This window comes from Mytilus edulis, chromosome 6 (genome assembly GCF_963676685.1).
Source record: "Mytilus edulis chromosome 6, xbMytEdul2.2, whole genome shotgun sequence".
In the NCBI taxonomy this organism is placed as follows: domain Eukaryota; kingdom Metazoa; phylum Mollusca; class Bivalvia; order Mytilida; family Mytilidae; genus Mytilus; species Mytilus edulis.
In genome coordinates, this window is record NC_092349.1 from 15,828,751 (window position 1) to 15,849,104 (window position 20,354).

Consider the following 20,354-nt stretch of genomic DNA (forward strand, 5'->3'; position numbering starts at 1 on the left):
CATTACAATCGTTATTATTTGTGTTTACGTCGATTGTGATAGACTTTAGTATTGCATGACAACTCTTATGATTTCCAAAATGTATAAATGATGCTAAAATATCACTCGTGTATGAAATTGCATAGTTATTGTTACAAGAAATCAATCTTTTGACAATATAATTGGTTTTCCCTTGGCAGTTTGTTTTACTTGATGCATGTACAAAACCGTCTGTTTGCTGTTTCAAAATGACCCCTGTCTATTGATTTATTCATTTTTTACTTTTGTTAGCCGAACGCATAGCTTGTCCGCCAGGAAAAAGCTCAGATACTGGCTATGAACCTAATTGCCAAAGTAAGTAAAAACAAATGTATAGCCATTATGTTTTAGACTGTTACATTTGCTTGTATATCCCTAACAAACTATCAATCAAAAGACAAATTGGACTTTATCAACATAATGTGCTACATTCATCTACACTTACTAGCGACATGATTGCTTTGTCTTAGTTTTATTTTAAAACATGTCTGTACGTATCTGTGTGTTTATTTAGTTAAGCCTGTCGGATACCGTATATAGTGTTCCTCCAATTGTTAAGCTATTTATCTGAACTATAAACAACTGTACTACAAATGAGAGGTTTAACTCGCTATAACATCTTCTATAACTCATCGTTTTCACCAGCCCTTGCAGTTGTGTTTCATTCATTCAAACAGTGTGAGCTTTTGATTTTGCCATTTGATATGGGACTTTCCGATTCGGTTTTTCCTTGGAGTTTATTATTTCTGTAATTTAATTTTTTTCTTAATACAGTCGACTTAAAATGTTTGATATTGGTGGGTTGGTTTTAAACTACAGATCTTGAGATACCAGAATCGTCGTCTAATTTATGATTTTTAAAATGTGTTTGGTACCGTGATGCGTCTCTGAATCTTGAATCGACCAACGAAATTTAAATATCGTTTATTTACTGTCACCCTGCGTTATGTTTAAACGTCGTTTTAACCGTATTTTGCTTCAAGAAAGAATTAACCCACACCCATTTGATGCCTTCTTCCTTATTTCGTTTCAATAACTAAAATCTAGTTCTATCATAGTTTGTTAAATGTCAAAAAAGACACATAGCAATCGGATTTAATTTGTTAATTATCAGAATTTAAATCAATAAGAAAAATGTTTACAAAATTAAACACAAAATGATTTTTTTTTTATCAATTTGTATACATATAGCCTCTTTAATATTGCAATTCAATGGACAGATATATAAAAAAAAATCATCTATCATTACGTTGAATTCAAATGTTGCAATTGCATCTTCCCTTGTTTTACAGACATCTCCATAACATTTAGTGTTGTTCCCGTGGTTACGCCCATTGAGCCAGTACACGATGTTGCTGTAGCTTATAAAGATGATCACATGCTAAAATTTAAGTGCAATGTTACAATTCCAGTCGCCAACAAAGGCAATGTCTTTGATCTGAAGTGGGATTTAAATGGCAAGACGATTTTTCCAATTACAAAGAATATAAAAGAAGACGATTTTGAAAGAACGGCAGTTCTGACAGCAAATGATTTAAAACGTGAAAAGCAACAGATGGGATTCAAGGTAATTTAGAAATTAAAATTTCGAAAATATACAGTAACAAAACATTCTCACAGACGAAATGGTGTAAGAATTATATGTTTTCAGGTGATATTATTGAATTTATGAAAGGTAGCAAAATCAATCTCATCGTGTATCCTTATGTGTTCCGAACATTCTTATTTTCATTTATAACAAAATTTGAAAATCACCTTGTCCGAGCTATTTTTAACTATTTTAAAATCAAACGCAGAATGATTATTCAATTTCACTTTTAGATATATTGATGATGTTCTTTCCATTAACAGTCAAAACTTTGCTGATAGGGTTCTTGTAATATCCTCCATAACTAAAAATTAAAGAAACAATAGACACGGCTTCCTCCGCTACATTTTTAGACTTACACCTCGAATTTGACATAAGCGGTCATCTCAGTACCAGAATCTATGACAACCAAAACTGTTTTAATTTTGAAATTATCAATTCCCCCCACCTAGAAGCAATATACCAACTCCACCTGCAATTTTTTCTATCGGTATTCAAGGGCTTGCAGCTCCCACTTAGACTTTGTAAAACGTCACCAGTATCTGAGCAGAAAGTTGATCAACCAAGGGTATGTCAAAGAACGTCTCGCCCTTTTTTATTTACTAGTAATAAAGTTCATCGGAAGGTACCAAGACCTTGTGGATATATATTCCGTATCAACTTCCCAAATAAGACATGATGGTCTAGGTGTATATATTATGCGTGCTGACGTTGTTCCTCATCTTAATAACGTGTTATATTGTTTTTTGTTTGTCTCTAATAATATTACTTTTATTGTTTGGTCTGTTTTTGGCGATATATATTTGACGTGATTCTGTACTTATGTGTTGTTTGCCTTATCTTTCATGTTTGCTAGTGTGCTTTGTTCGTGTGACTTTTTGTGTTTCTTTGGTACATATGACGTGGCTCTGTACTTTTAAACATCCCGCTATTACATTACTGTTGTATTATATTTTTTGCATACTTTGAACGACAAAATTATTTTATCTCTACCTGTGTGACGTTTACATTCTGATTTTAACACGTCAAATTCGCGATTCTACCTCAGTGTTGATGTTTATTTAGCCATTGTGTGTCAGGACTTAATATATTTCAATCCTTTATGGGTTGATTTAACATACATGAGTAAAATACAAAAATAAGTAAGCAATGAATGTATGCTTTTTTGTGCTCTCTTGTAAAATATTTGTTTATATCTGTTCTGATTGAGTTTTTTTGACATTTTTACCTATTGTGTCTGTTTTGTTCACTCATCGTTGTCAATATTATGGAATTGGATGCGACTGTCATACAAGCGAGAGGTTTAGCGCTATAAAACCAGGTTCAATACACCATCTTCTACATCAGAAACTGCCTGCTTTAAGGTTAGGAATAAGACAGCCGTTGTACATTCATTTGATGTTTGATTCAATTCAAAATATGCTTGCATCATTTGTATGTTTAGACACTTTTGTTTCTCTTAAGAATCAATGTGTGTATGCAGTGCTCCACCTCTAAACAATTAATGTTTGCCTTGATGTTTGAAGCATTTTATTCTTGATAATGAAGGATAGGAGTCCGAGCACACATTTTATATATATTATATAAACCCTAACATATATATGTTCTGTGTGTGGTCATATATGATTATATTAATACAGATCCGTCAATCATCAAGTGGTAAGAAATAGCGGAATATGCCAGTCAAATCTTTAAAGAAAAATAAATATTAATTTCAAAACTATATCAAAGACTGAAAATACCGTATACGAAGTTGTTTGATGAACACCTGGAGATTCTGAAATCCGATATCCATCTTCTTTAATAAATGGGACTCCTTATAGAAAACCGCTTTGAAACGCAATGATTCGAATATTGCAGCGACATAATTGGCATGAACATTTTAGTCAGAAAACTTTAATGTTTTTTTTTTTCCCTAATAGAATTGAGAATGGAAATGGGGAATGTGTCAAAGAGACAACAACCCGACCATAGAACAGACAACAGCAGAAGGTCATCATCGGGTCTTCAATGCAGTTTATTTTATTTTTGTATGTTTATATAATTTTCCGCGTGATTGTTTCCGTTCTGTTCTTGCATCTTAATTGTTCAGGTTAGCTTAAAAATTGTTTGCCTTTTGTTTGAAGTATTACTGATATATATAAAAATATTGTTTGTTTGCTTTCAGCTCAAATGTTCAGTAAGAGCGCGTGCACTTCCAAATTCCGTGCCAACGATGTTCATAGAAAGTAAAGAGTTCTATGCTGGGATAATGGTAAGGCTATCACACGAAAATGCATCAGCTTTGTTTCACAGATTCTATAAACGAAATTTTTATCAATATGGGATCAGGGAAAGTATTCTGATTATGACCATGCATAGTTGTTGTTTTTAATCATGATCATAGTCTTGAAAGCGTTACCTGTATTAGTTAGTACTGCGACTTAATCAAGTATATAAGAATTTTATTAAATATACAAACTAAACATTAGGGCAACACAATGTGTCCCTTTCACCCCTTTTATATATTGGTACAGTCTTCTAAACTAGAAACGGGATCGGTCTATGTTTATGTTAATAAGTATTCGATTAAGAATTCGTTTTTTTTTTTAACTCTTATAGATTTTACCTTTAATAAAACTAAACAAATACAGATACACTAACGTGCTACGGATAGGTAAATACTCCCTGTGCATACCACTTATGCAATAAAAAGCGGTCATAAGTATAAGAATCTTGTGCATATGGATATCAAACAACTCACCATCACTATCATAGACCACAACGAGGGTTGGTCAAGGGCCGACAGACTTGCTCGAGAAAGTTTTAAGATCCGAAAGTTAAGGAAAGCGTTCCAGATGGACATTAATAAAAACCCTAGAGTGAGTTCCTACCATTACTGGTTTCCTGTAACTCAGTCTTCAGTTCATGACTATAACAGTGTTAAGAAATGTATACATCCTCCAAAACATCTATATTGAAAAAAATACTAACGTGTTGGATTCGTGATAATTGTATAACGTCAAGATTATTTGTTTAGGGTGATGAACGCTTTAGACTTGCTTTTCATATTCCATAGTTTGTAGTGTATTGTATCATAACTATAAGATATGTTGTTTGCTATTTTTCTGCCATTTTATATATATATGCCGCAGTATACGTATAATTCAACAAACGACGATTCATATTTTATAATACGCTTATTGGCAAAAAGATGGATTTTTTTTTACGTAAGTAGATAAATTAGCAGAAACAAAAAGTGTAAAGAAATCAGAGCACTGTTTGAGGAAATCGATTCTTTATTTCACAGGATTTCGTCATTCTATCATTCCAAACAACAAATCATTAGCATAATTTATGAACTATGTGCCTCCAAAGCGCACTTTCACAAATAAATTATTTTAACAACACTGATTCTTTAATTTCACGCTAGTATCGAAGTTTCGAAACTTTTAACAATAAATTCGATTTTTTTGCAGGTAAACACATCAACATTAACAGTAAATGCTGGCGAAACTGCATATGTTCAAATTCGTTCCACTGTTCCAATAACATGTTTGGATGTAAAAAATAGGAAATTAGATTGCTTTATTCGATTCGAAATGTTAGATTATAAAGCCGAGACTGCAATCACTAGCCATGATCAGTTCTGCAAGACCAAAACACGGACACATGCTTCCCGATTGTGTGGTGTTGATTTCAATGCAAGAACATGGAGTACGTTTCAGCTATTAACCCTTCCAACAAAATCAGAGCAACAAATTCGTGACGAATATACTGCCATTGTTAAGTTGAGGTCTATTGGAGTAAAAAGTGATGATCTTTGGTATGGTTATACTCTTCCAGATATTAAAGTGAGTAATATAGAATATTTATATTGTGACTTGGATGGAGGGTTATCTCATTGGCACTCATTGTTTATTTTCTTAAATTTATTTAACTTGGTTTATCCGGTGAAAAGAATATAAAAAATGCTTTTACCGTTAAGTATCAACTGTAAAGTTAAAGTTTGAATCCAAATCTTCAAAAATATAATTTGAATTATCTGAAAGAGTGCAGATATTCTCATATGTATTTGTCCTTTCATTTAAATGTATCATAGTTTGACGAGACCTTTGTTATTTATATATTCTATTCAAAAATAAGTGCATTTTGTATATAAAAATGTATTTTCAAAACAAAATTGAAAAGGAAATGAGGAATGTGTCAAATAGACAACTTTGACGCATATCTCTTTTCTATGAAGGGAAAAACAGAACTGAATTTATGAGTGTCATTATCATAAACGCAATTCATGTAATCAGCATAATGACGTTCTTCATATGTTTTATAAAATCACTTCCACCATGCATATCACTTTGTATTTCAAGATTAAAATTAGAGGAAAGAAATTTGTTCCAGCTACGTGCACATCTGTTACTGATCCTCATATTACTACATTTGATCACAAGTAAGTTATATGATACTTATTAATCTTCTGTCGGAAACTAACTAAATCCAGTTTTACTGATTTAATACTTTGATTCCTGTGGCTCGCTTATGTATTTCGTCTTGAAGCTCTAAATTATATACTGTATTTTGATTTCAATTTTGATGGAGTATTTATCATTGCATACAATTTCTTCAATTTAAAAAAGCACATTTCCTGTACTTATAATTTTGTGGATCTATGCTGGAACACATAACCGAATAATCTAAAAAAAAAGTTTTTCATGAAAGTGAATCCTCAAAACAGCTATATACTGTTGTTTTCTTGACCACACCTTTAAATGTTACATTGATCGTAAACACAAAAATATCAAATCATGAAACTTGTTACTCTCGGTTAACAGAAGTGCATCTCCGGTGAAATGCATAAGATATGTTTACAATGATTCAGCCTCATATTCTGACTTACGTTATATCTCAAACACATTGGGTCATCATGTGACAGTTTAAAGTTACTTTAAATAGGTCTACTATATAAACCTTTTAAAGTCAATAATTCAAACAGGATTTCATAAGTGGCATTTGTTTCGTCTTATTAAGCCATGTATTTTGCAACAGTCTTTTTCAGCTATCTTTATAGATGTCTTGCACAAGTGTTAAATATTCTTTCTTCTAATTCTTGTGTTCATATAGATTTCTTATAATTTCAAGCCTCGTTGGTCACTGCTTAAAGAACCATTACAACTGCTGTTCAATTATGTTAACCAACAAAAAACTGAATAAAACGAATGAATGTCATAATGCTGGGTAACAAAAAACTGTTGAAATGCTAGGTCAGGCGAAAATGTGACGTCAATATATTTTACTTTCAACTTTCAAATATTCCATGAGTCGATATCCCCATGCACGTTCGCTCCAAAATCCCGCATATGAGAAGAACTTAATATTGTGGGAGATATTATGGAAATAATAGTGCAAATCGTGATACTAGCATGAAATTTGGTATAAAGTTGGTATAAAGGTTGACCTAATTATAAATTAAAAAAAATCATTTTTTCAAGAAGGCCGCCGCTCATTTTGCAAATGGCGTCATATCCATTTTTTTCCATATTTTTGTTTAAACATAATGTAAGTTTTTGCTTAAAACTAATATCTATTTGTGCTTAAAACTAATACCTATTTGTGCTTAAAAATAATACCTATTTGTGTTTAAACTAATTAACTAATACATGTGTTTGCTTAAAACTTATTAACTGATACATGTTTTTGCTTAAAACTAATACATGTTTTTGCTTAAAATTAATACATGTTTTTGCTTAAAGGTCTTTTACAACATTTGAAACTGGCGAATATGTTCTGTATAAGCATTTACAAAAACCAGTTGCAGTAAGTAATTACTCGTTACGATTTGTGGCATTCTGCTAAAGCCTACCTCCGGGTGCGGGATTTATTTTACTGTGTCGAAAACCCATTGATAGTCTTTGACTATCGTGTTGTTGTCTTTTTGACCAATTTTCAATATCCATTCTAAATTTCGTTACAAGAAAGGCAAACGATACCAAAAGGACATTCAAAGTCATAAGTCGAAAATAAACTAAAAACGTCATGGCTTTACACAAGACCGGCAGATAAACAATTAAGAATTGAATGCTTCTTTTTGTAAAATCATTGGGGTGTAAAAGCGTTGACTGAAGTACATATTGTATGAAGCGCGGAAGCGCTTCATACTAAAAGTGTGCGCACGGTCAACGCTTTTACAATTTTACAATTTTTTAGCAATTATCATGAAAACACGAATTTTATTATTGTTTTTTTTAATTCACCTGTGCACTTTATTGTGGGACCACGTGTTATCATGAATGAAAGGTTTTATTGAGCAATACAATTGCTTACGGAATAACACGTGAAGTGCAGTTAGCCAATCAGAATAAAGTATCATAATGAAACATACATCTAATGTAATTATTAGTACAACTAACACAACATAGAAAACAAAAGAAAGAAGGACATTATCCCCACTCCCCAAAAACTAGGCCGATCTCAGGTTACATTTAACGTACTGTTCACATATGTTGCTTCCAACTGTAGATATTTAGATAATAATAATGTTTGAAATAGATACAGGTTATTTAGATTACCGCTTAATCCTCATTTTCAAAATAGTTTTTTTTTATATTATATAAACGAATGTTGTGTGTGAATATTCAAGTAGAACTCAGATTATGACGATAAAAATAAATTATCAGTTTTTTTTATTTGTACCTTTTCTATAATATCTATTAATAGGTGCATGTTATTCATAAAAGTCATGGAACAGAACCACGTTGGAATTGTGCAGTAGCAGTGCAGGCGGGAGCAGATACATTTATTGTATATGGCTGTGATAGAAGATGGCGCCATCGAAGGGCTTTTTGTGACAAAATACATGGCTCTAATCTTGATGTTTATGAAAGAAATCAGGGAAAGGATTTTGAGGTAGGTAATCTACCATAAGAACTCCATTTACTGTTATATATGTGCCACCTTCACTATGAAGTTTCGTAAAAAATTTAATCCTAGAATGGGAAGTTCAGATGTATTACTATTTTTTTCAAAGGTCAAAACAGCATTGTAGCATATATTTTCCACATTCATATGACCCTTCAAAAGTTTTTAAACTTCTGTACCCTCCCTCTCTTCATTTTGGGTTTTTCTCAGAATTAAATTTAGCCGCTATTTTTATGCATTCATATTAGGAACATTTCCAATGGATGACTATATGAGATGAAATAAAGAAATCATATCTTGGAACCAGTATGTTAAAACAAATAAATATCAATGACTATTATATATCTCCCCAAAAGTGGCGAGGTTTGTGTATTTACAAAACGTAACCATTAAGTTAAAGTTTCCTCTCCCACTAAAAAACATAAATGTTATGATTGATGTCATACCGCAACAATGAACAAACATTAAGAGAAGTGTAGCATAAATCTAATGACACACATATACACATCAGTGGTCAATGTTACTGTATGACTTGTGTGACATTGAGGTTCGTACAGTTTCAACATACATGGGCGTATGGTATACATTTACATACGTGAATATAATTCCCATGTTATTGGGCAGAGGTTATGTTTGATGATTTCGTGGTATCGAACTAATTTTTTTTACACATCAAATCTTTCCCATTCAGTTTTTTGAAAGTAGAAAAAATACAAAGTATACAAACACAAAACATATCCACTTATTAATGCTGCAATATCGGTAGCATACTAAGTGTTAAAATAGAATATAAACATTTACGTTTAAAGTTGATGATAGCCATTGATGTTAATGACCTAGTTTACTATATTCTTCGAACATAAATACTATTTTTGTGATTTGGGCTTAAATAAGATGTGTTTTACCTATTTAAGTCATGTTCAACCGATAGTCCGATTGACATCCAATAGAAAGATTTTGAACAACTAATCAAGCTATGAGAGTTATTCGATAAATACGTTTCCTGTTATTTCGTCAAATTTGTCAGATTGGTCTCCTTCGCCTTATAGTATAACAAAAATCTGAAGATTACATAAACAAATTTCCAGCATTATACATGTAAACAACATATTTGCATTTATATTTTACCGTGAGCATATTTTTGGATAATATATATGTTCAATAACTAACTTTAAAATGGATGGTTTATTTTTGCTAAGAGTTTCAATGTTGTGATCAATATTGCCAAATTTATACAATATTCAAATTACAACGGATATTTTCGACAAATCACATATCTGCACAAGAAACCTTAATAATATTCTTACCGCCTTATTAGAAATAAACAGTACATGTTTTAAATATTCCGTGGAAAGAGAAATAATAAAAACAATAAAACATTAATTAGTCCAAAATAAAGTGCTGCAAATTTTAAAAAAGCAGATCCACAGAAATGTTAGCAAGTCGATTTCATTAATTACTTGAACAAAAATATAACCATAGTTAGAGTAAACCTTCCAAGTCTTGCTTATGAATAAAAAAAAGTACTGATGATTAATAGATAATGTTTCGCTCGTTTTAAAATTAAGACGACAAACAATCATCAAGGATTGTTTTTTTTTTCTTTTACAAATATACAAGGAGAAATATTTACAAAACTTAGACCGAAAGAAAATTTTAATTTTAAAACCGTTATGCTTTGTATATTTGGTCGTTTAAATCTGTATATTTGGTTGTAGAATGTTGCGTAAGTAATTTATCTGTTAGTTTCAAAATATGGTGTCACGTATCTGACACTAAACAAGAATTATACTCAGCAAAAGATTTTTTACTATTCAATAGTTATTTATTTGAGACATTCATTTAGTACATTATGCATATACATATATATCATATGTATTGTTGATAGGTTCATTTGCCGACAGGTGCAAGAGTGTTAATCAAGGTACGTGGTTATCCCCATAGTGGAATGTTTGAACGCTATATTGATGTACAAATATTTGCTTCCACATTAGATGAAAACTTTACCGGTGGTCTATGTGGAAAGTTCAACAGAAATCCCCAAGACGATTTCACAGATCCAAATGGACGCGTCGTGAATGAAAACAAATTCAAGAAGTCATGGCAGTAAGTACAATTAGTATTCATCAGACAAAAAAACACAATTCACATAGAAGTAGTAACTGTTGTTATAGCAAATTTTATTCTTGCTTCAGCGGAATATGTATCCTTGCTTCGTTGAGATCGTGGCAACACCGCCGGCACTGTATGCAGTGTCCTAGACATCTCAATCAACTAGACTACATAAATATTATATGAAAGGTACACCATTTACTTGCTTCTGTACACCATGAACTGTGTTAAAATCCTAGATAAAATCGACAAGAAAGGGCATCAACCACCGAAAGCTTCATTTTTATGTATTCTAGGTGGTCAAGTTGTCTTGAAACGGTGCAGGCGATGTGCCGCTATGTCATAGGCGCAAATTTGAAGATATAACAATGTTAGGCTAAATTGAAGACGAATCATATATATATATTTTTATCAATAATACTTTTATATGAACACAAAAATCCACTTCCTAGATTAGCTAGTTAAATGTCTTGCTTTTTAACTCCCGATTTTTCTTCAAAGATAGAATAATATAAGTACGAGCATAAAAAGAACAAACGACTTAAAATGTCAGTCAGCTTCTTACAATTATACAGATAAAAGTTCAACAGCTTTTGGTATTTTTCTTTTCGTTTAGAACATGTTTTAGACATACGCTTTAAGTGTAACGCATTATCATAATTGTACGTTTCAGTGTTGACCCGGCTGATAGTTTATTTATTGCTCAGGCCCGAAAAGAAGTTTTACAAAGATCACAATATGTCTGCTCTTGTATTCATTATTCTACACCTAATCCAAATGGCGATCTCGATACTACAGCAGATTGTAATTGGGATGATAGTGTCAAGGTTTGCACAGCACCAACATATTCGGAACAACAATGTCAGTATAAGCATCGAAGGGAAGCAAATGATGAAATGGAGATAGACATACCTGAGGATATTGTGATCTTTAAACCAGCCCCACCAGACGTATGTATATTAGTATTTATATAATTTCAACAATTTTCATGCCCCACCTACAATAGTAGAGGGGCATTATGTTTTCTGGTCTGTGGCTCCGTTCGTCCGTCCGTCTGTTCGTTTGTTCGTTCGTACCGCTTCAGGTTAAAGTTTTTGGTCAAGGTAGTTTTTGATGAAGCTGAAGTCCAATCAACTTGAAACTTAGTAGACCTGTTGCTTATGATATGATCTTTCTAATTTTAAAGCTAAATTAGACTTTTGACCCCAATTTCACGGTCCACTGAACATAGAAAATGAAAGTGGGACTTTCAGGTTAAAGTTTTTGGTCAAGGTAATTTTTGATGAAATTGAAGTTCAATCATCTTAAAAGTTAGTACATTTGTTCTCTATAGTATAATCTTTCTAATTTTAATTCCTAGTTAGATTATTACCGAATTTCACGGTCCATGGAACATGGAAAAGGATATAGTGCGAGTGGGGTATCCGTGTACTTTGGACACATTCTTGTTTAGAATGTTTCTACGCAACATATTTTGGAAACAAACAACAGATATCACATTATGGAAATCATTACTTAAACAAAATCAATAGGACAAATATGAAAAACGACGAAATAACGAGCAGAAGTAGAAAACACCAAATTGAGATTTTGCAACACGATCGAAATTCTATAACAAAAAGTGTTTTGAAGTGTCAACAATTCCTTTCGGCTTGTTGAAACCGTCGTAAAAGTCTTTTTAGAAGTTCGTGGATGAGTTATATCAATATAAAAGTAGGTTGTATTTGGTCTCTTAATTAATTCTAAGTAATCACGAATTGAAAAACCATTAGCAGCTCTAATCCCAAAATCGACTAAATGTAAAAGGTGAAATGCATTGACGAAAAAAAGGAATACAAAAGTAACACGAATCCATTTCTGTATAAGTGAGTTGAAACTGAATATTTATAACATAACCAATATTTGTTTTACATATCTGCGTACTTTGATTGCATCCTTTCTTTATACCTTTTATCTTAATTTACCTTGTTTATTTCATCTATCCAATAGACCACTTTCGAGTTCATTGCTTTTCCGACAAAAGAATGATGTGGGTGAACATAATTCTTGTGTGTAGGAACATCGTCACCCGCTTCCGATGTTCAGCGAGTGGTTGAACAATTACAATGCTGCTATATTGCACTAATTATTCAAAAAATTTAATTCTTATGATTAAATATAAGCACTGCTGTAATTTTCTGATCATTCAAATTATGTGTATCATTACAAAGTAAAAAAATGATAATTCCATAAATATTGAAGAAAATTATCACCTGTAGACTTTTATTTTGAACAACCTTGCTATCGAAATAAATATTCTCTGGAAGATGATATTCACCAATTTTAATGCAGCAACCCTTTTCTATTATTTCAAATCTTGAAACCTTGAAAACTGTTTTAAAAACAGTTTGTCACTGACGATGTCGATAAATAAAAACTGTTTTACACTAGTGAAAAATCATAAAATATTGCACTCTTAAATTTCGTTAATGTTTACTGGAAACATAATGTTGCTATACAATACTGATTTCGTTAAGAGTTATTTAAAAACAATATGTTTTGTATTATATAGAGTAATAAATGGAAGAACGGTTGGAATGAAACAGCAGCTAAAAGTCATTGCAGTACTGTCCTACATAATTCTCAAATGTACAAGCAATGTAAAGACCTAGTACATTTCAATGAAAGCCAAGCCATTCAAATGTGTGCTGAAGACATAAAGGTTAGAAAATTCATTTGATATTATTTCAGAAATAAATTATCACTGTCAAGCCGAATAAGAAATTCATGCTATGCTTTGATTTTTATATTTGATATGACATATGCAAAGCGTAAATCAGCTTCAATTTAATGTGAAAACAACAACTATAACTTTAGACAAAACGGCATTAAAAAAAATAAGCTTAATCTTATTCTTTTATTTAATTTTTGGGGAAATTAATTAACGATTTAGATAAAACTCTGACAAATATTTTTCTTCTTTTTCTGGTATATAACCTCAATTTGTTTCTTTTACTTTATGCATGCGTCTGAATTTTTTTATATATAATTCTTTATTATACTTCGGTTATCATTTTCTATATAAAATAAGTACACAATCTTTTGACTATTTGTTTTCAAATTGTAATGTTGAACTATTAGACCGGTCAATATTTTCCAACTATTGGACCTCGATGAAACTATTGGACCGCAAGCGTCATTCTATTTCGCGGAATTTCCAAGGCAGCTAGGGGATTGGGTAATTTAGAATACCACGGGAGTGACGACGTTGCTTTTTACCTATTGTATCTAGAGTTGACATCAGTACAAGACGTAGCTTCAGCATTTCAAAACATTTATGAAAACTTTTTAGTTGAGTTTCGGCTTTTTATATAACGATAGTTGATTTATCACCGCCTTTTAATGTCTGTTGTCTTTTTCGATATAACAAAACACTAACTGACTGGATATTCGTGGAATAGTAAGTTTATTGTCCCTCGGATACAACTATTTCCCTCGGCTACACATCGAGGACAATAAACTTACTATTCCACTCATACCAAGTCAATAAGTATACAATAAATAAAGGCAACAGTAGTATACCGTTGTTCAAAACTCATAAATCTATGAACAAAAAACAAAATCGGGGTAACAAACTAAAACTCAAGGAAACGCATTAAATATTAGAGTAGAACAACGACACAACATTAAAATGTAACAAACACAGCAACGGACAAAGTATTAGACAAAATTCGATGAGAATAACCAATATAACATCAAAACCAAATTCATGAATTTGGGATAGAAAAGTACCGTGACACGTCTAATAGTAATATGAATTCACACTCAAATATAGGAGAAAACAAACGACACAACGGAAACACAACGTCAAAATGTTACACACACAGAAACGAACTATGATATAACAATGGCCATTTCCCTGACTTGGTACAGGACATTTTTAAAGAAAAAAATGGTGGGTTGAACCTGGTTTTGTGGCATGCCAAACCTCGCACTTTGATGGCATTGTTAAATATAACATTAAAATGACAACATAATAATCGGCAAAAACGCGCCTCGTCCACACACGACTTACCAGTGACGCTCAGATATAAAAGTTCGAAAGTCAAAAAAAGGGGTACAAAGTTGTACAGCTCCGAGGATCAAAAGTTGAAAAAGGTTGTGCCAAATACGGCTATGGTTTACAATATTGATACAATAAGTTATGAAGGATAAACGGGGACATGAAATTGTCTTCATTCTTGTTCCTGTTCTTCATTTTTGCAGATGATTTTGCATTATTATGCATGTCACAACTAGAAAAGAAGAAGAGATGTTAAGGATGTATTCTTCTGGCATTTCAGTCTCATTCAGTCTCATTGAAATCTCGTTCTGGAATTATTTCCAAAACATGTGACATAAGTAGAAAATAGCAATGAATTTGATAATTATCATAATCAAACTTAACTCTGTGAAAGAATTGTGTATTTCCAATAAGTAGTGTTTGAGTAATGAAATTTTCAAGTTTTATTACTAATCAAGTCAGTCTTTTTTAGTGAAATTTTGAGAAAAATGTGTGAGGGGTACAAAAAAAATGAATTTACCAGAAACATAAACATCCCATATAACTTTTTCTTTTCAAATTTCATAGATATGTATTTTTTTCAATCATTTATAACAAGGAGGTTAAAAAAATATGGATTTTGTTCTTTAAACAGAGAAAAATTACAAGTTTACAAAAATTGAAAACATTGTAAATTTGACACAAAAAAGCATAAAAATATGACAAAACCTTCTTATATTAACACCTACCTATAGTTTTTTTTTAGTTGAATTTATTCAGATTGGTCCCCTTCATCTTTATTGAGAGTAGGAAAAAAAGTTTAATTGTGGAACTGTGGTTTTTTTTCACGACAATAGCCGAAAAATGGGTAAAAATTGGTGAAATATGGAAAAATCATCAAAATTAGGTACTTTCAGAGGGCTGTAGAAAAAAAAAGAAGCGCAACACCATATGATTTTTTCTTCACCAAATTTTTTTATATCATAAGTCATATAAAACCAAAAATCAGGTTTAGAAAATTTTTAATTCTAGAAATGTTTGGCTCCTCAGAGGTGTACATCCTTAAATACCATTTCAACCATCTATTATGACTTTCTTGAATTCTACTTTAAACCATGTTTAAGAAAATTTCAACTGTACAGTTGAAGATATATGGTAAATGTCATATGACATACATATATATCCTCATATTATGGGTTTTCGTGCCATTTAGAATGCATTGAGACGTACGTGTCAAAATAGATTGTTAAACTTCGATAAGCTTAGTGTAGCAAATTTGAATGTAAGTTTCAAGAGAAATAAATTGTTGTATGAAATTTTTTTTAATTGTGTCTTAGAATTAAATGCATTCATTTTCATGGGTATATGATAAAAAATATATGTTCATGGATTATCAAGAATGTATTACACATAAAAACAGTATATGGTTTGACACAATGGCTACTTTTTTCAGTTTTTGGGATCATCGACTTTGTCGACCCAAGTAGATAAACCTTTGAGAGAATCTTGTATCAACATTGTACGCATGAATACAACTTTATGGTCAAATAATAATTCTGTAACATCAAATGGTACATCAACGACTTTGTTGACAACGGCGATTTTAGAGAATGATTGTCCAAACGATTGTTCAGTAGAAGGAGTGAAAAGAGGGACTTGTGCAAATGGTAAATAACTGTCATAAGTACATTATAACAATGCATTTAACAACAAAATAGATCAACTTTTCATAATTTTTGTGTCTTAAATTTGAAACCACCTCGATGCTACACGTTTGTTCAGCATTACGTATATGAGAAATAGCTTTTCTCACTTTTCTGGTAATTATTTTTCATGATTTTTATCATAATTTAAAATATGACATTCATCTTTTCAAAATTATGTTATTTTGCATATTCAGGACTAGAACAAATAAACTATTTTTACAATAAAATTGTGGAAACGGGGAATGTGTAAACGAGACAACCACCTGACCAAAGAGCAGAACACATGTATGCTTAAAATGTGTTACATAATTCGTATCGACCGACGTTGCAGGTTTTTTTTATGTTATTTGTCCTTGATAACTAACAAAATAGTAATACTCGGATTATACGGATATCCTTACCATGATCACCAATTCACTGTCTCATGTTCACATCTATTTCGTATATCTGCTTGATCGGCAACTTGGAACGTTCCCAGATTTGTGTATATAGAGAATCTAATGTAGAATCACTTCGTTTACGAAAGAAATGCCGATAATTTAGAAAAGTTATACTGATATAGAAACTCAATATAAAAGAGGTTAAAATGTATTTAAAGATAAATTGCCTTGTTAAATGTGAATAAGAAAAAGAATATTTGAAATATTATATTTTGTAACAAGTTTTTAACAAATGTATGTACGATTATTGTGTTTTAGGTAACTGCACATGTTTCTCGCGATATACTGGGGATGACTGTTCAATTGATACACAACAGGCACCAGCAATTGAAGCAAATGACGAAGACACAGTATGTGATACTGCTGTCCGCGGGTGCTCCTATGTAAACTTTTATGGAGATAATTTCTTTGATAGAGGATCCGGTTTTAAATGTCGTCTCGAAGAACAGCAGGTAGGAGGAATCAAGCAAACTGTATAATCGTTTAGTTTGTTATAGAGGATTGAACTCATGATTTATGAAATATTCGAAAACGTAACGTTTTATTTTTAATTGATTTTAATTATCAGGAATTTTAATTTTTTAAAAGGTGGTAGAAATGTAACATTGAATTCAAAACAGTAATTGGCAAAGAAAAATTATGTTTTTAATGTCGGTAGCTAAAGAAACCTTATACACCGAGTTATGAGCAGTGATTATCAAATGAGAAATATGCCAGTTAAATAAAACATATAGAGCGTTAAATAAGAGGGACGAAAGATACCAGAGCAACACTCAAACCCATAAATTGAAAATAAATTGACAACGCCATGGCTAAAAATGAAACTACAGAATAAGCAACACAAACCCCACCAAAGACTAAAGGTGATCTCAGGTGCTCATGAAGGGTAAGCAGATCCTGCTCCACATGTGGCACCCGTCGTGTTGCTCATGTTATAACAAATCCGGTAAATTGTCTAGTTCGGTAGGTCACATTCATGAAAGGGAAGAGAGTCGTAGTTACGACGTAAGGATCATATCCGATATCATCTGTGAAATGAGATGAAACGGTTATTCCATAACGGTCAACGAACTCGTAATGGCGTCCGTAAAATGTACTTAGTAATGATTCCAACTTCACCATTTGGAACTCTTGATTAATAGCTTCCTTGTGAGCAGCAGTCCTCTATCAAGAAAATCATGAAAGGAAATACGAGCACGGGATTTCTTATCAATCGTTAAATAATTACCTCTCGTATGGCTTGTTGTCACCTAATATTGTTAAAACTACCGTAGCTGATGGAGAAACATATAAAAAAAAAAAGAATATATGTTACCTGCCTTTTAACATGCATTAACTGCCTAAATTATACTTTTAGAGTATATTAGAGATCAACCCACGATTTTGGTGGGGTTCGTCTTGCTTAGTGTTTAGTTTTCTACATTGTGTCTTATGTACTATTATTTGTCTGTTTGTCTTTTTCTTTTTTAGTCATAGCGTTGTCAGTTTATTTCCGATCTTTGAGTTTGAATGTCTCTCTTGTATCTTTCGCCCCTCTTTTATAAACATAAACTAATTTATTATCAAATAAAGGCAACAGTAGTATACAGCTGTTCGAAAGTCATATATCCATTAAGACAAAATTCGTTTGCTTGTGTTAAGTTTTGAGAGAACCAATGAATTGTGTAAACCAAATATTTGTATACAATAGAAGATGTATGGTAAATAGTAAATACAATGCAATTGGTTAAATAATAAATATAATGTTTATTTCATATCATGCTCATTTATAAATATAAATATTCCAGGTTAACAACGACACCAATAAAAACATAAGCAAACTGCATATGACTGACGCAGAGCTTGTTTCCTTTGGTGAAGTTCGATGCCAACTGCCACATGGAACAAACAGAAGACGTCGCGACATTGCAATCACCCAACCGACAGGATTTCTTGTTTCCGTCACAACAAATGGAAATATGTTCAGCAACAAAGTTCCAGTTGTAATTTTCGATTCATCCTGCACAGATTGTTTCCTCAAAAACGGGAGTTTTACCTGTTCACAAAAGGTTTGTTTTATTAAATAGACAATTATATACAGACGGAAGTTAAAAACGCAATATAAGATTAGCGTTATGCCCCCACCGCAAAGGAAATGAATTATCGTTACTTAAATCTTAATGATTAACAAAGAAGCTGGGAATTTTCGTGCGTGCGTGTGTGTGTTTGTCTGTGTCTGGGATAGGGGAGCGGTGGCTCAGTTTTGTCCCTGTTGAATTTGATCAGTTTCAATTGTAAACCTTCAAATTATGTTCGGCAGATAATTAAATGGTATGTCTGTGTAAGCTATTCTTTTAACTCATTTTATTTATTAAACCAAGTTAATCTAGATTCTAAATCCATGTTTTAACTGGAATTAATGAATATTTCAAAAATAATAATACAGGTCAATCCAGTCGTAAACATGTTTATCAACCAATCAATGACGAAACGTCTTTTCTAATTACAGTGCAGTTTCCAAAACTACAAAATTGGCAAAATAAAAAAAAAACTGTTTGGGGATGTGTAAACGTTCATTGCTTGATTTTCCTCCTTATCTCAATCGATAAAAGTATTTTATTAAAATTGCAGATAAGAATTATTGGCTTTTAATTACAGCGGCTAATTATAATGAAATTGCAATAAAAGATTACAAAACAGAAACACACTCGAATAACATTTGTGTTTATAAAATTAAAATGAAGAGGGACATTGCTTAGTTTTTGCATACGATATGAAATGTGTCATACTGTTTTTTTTTCAATTCAGGATAACATTTGTATTGTTAATGGAAAATGCTTTGAATTGAGCAGCAAAGTGTGTGCCTCTAAAGTTGATTCCGAAAGTAAACACCTGTGGATAATAGGAGCTGTGCTGGGAGGATTGGCTTTTATTTGCATTGTAGCATTACTTGTTGCTAAATTAGTTCTGATACCCAGGTAAACATCAAAAATAGGGGTCATAAGTTATTATTGTCAACATGATACAACTACAATTTGTGTAAATACGTCCAATTTTCATATCTTTGATTTTCAGTAAGACAAAAAGGTAGTTGATGGCAAAGTTTAGGGGGAAAAGTAAAATAACAAAATACAGAGCTCCGAGGAAAATTTTAAACGGAAAGTTCCTAAGTAAATGGCAAAATCAAAAACTCAAACACATTAAATGAATTGATAACAAGTGTCATATTCCGTACTTGGTTCAGTAAAACACTACAATCTGCAAAATGTACTTTAGAAGGTCTCCTTCTTATTTTCGAGTATAACAGAGCAGATAACCGTTAATAAAAAGAACACAGAGTCAACAGATATCAAAACATTGAGAAATATTCCACATGCATGACATATGAACTTATCAACTTAGTCATTCAGTATTAATGTGATAACATCCTTTTTTTAGAATGAGAACAGGATCTTCGTATCCATCTGCAGCTGACCAAAGTCCTTCATTTGGGTCAAGCAAAACAGTATACAAACAATAACATTTCCGTTTTACTTTACGGAGCTAGATATATCTATAGAAATAAGTGTGATCATTGATTATTAGCTAGCCGTATT

The 20,354-nt window shown here is 31.9% G+C and overlaps 2 protein-coding genes across 2 annotated transcripts; both read left to right on the plus strand.

The window, feature by feature from the left end:
- Nucleotides 1-802: 802 nt before the first annotated feature.
- On the plus strand, nt 803-13,331 carry LOC139526227 (von Willebrand factor D and EGF domain-containing protein-like). The gene is made up of 10 exons (XM_071321355.1): nt 803-815; nt 1,311-1,585; nt 3,774-3,860; nt 5,065-5,439; nt 5,956-6,035; nt 7,336-7,399; nt 8,300-8,488; nt 10,389-10,606; nt 11,286-11,562; nt 13,164-13,331. Exons 1-10 carry the CDS (start codon nt 803-805, stop codon nt 13,329-13,331), a joined length of 1,746 nt encoding a protein of 581 aa, XP_071177456.1.
- Nucleotides 13,332-18,600: 5,269 nt separating this feature from the next.
- On the plus strand, nt 18,601-20,354 carry LOC139525998 (von Willebrand factor D and EGF domain-containing protein-like). The gene is made up of 3 exons (XM_071321183.1): nt 18,601-18,827; nt 19,567-19,736; nt 20,197-20,354. The coding sequence occupies exons 1-3, from the start codon at nt 18,606-18,608 to the stop codon at nt 20,276-20,278; spliced, it is 474 nt and encodes a 157-aa protein (XP_071177284.1). The 5' UTR covers nt 18,601-18,605; the 3' UTR covers nt 20,279-20,354.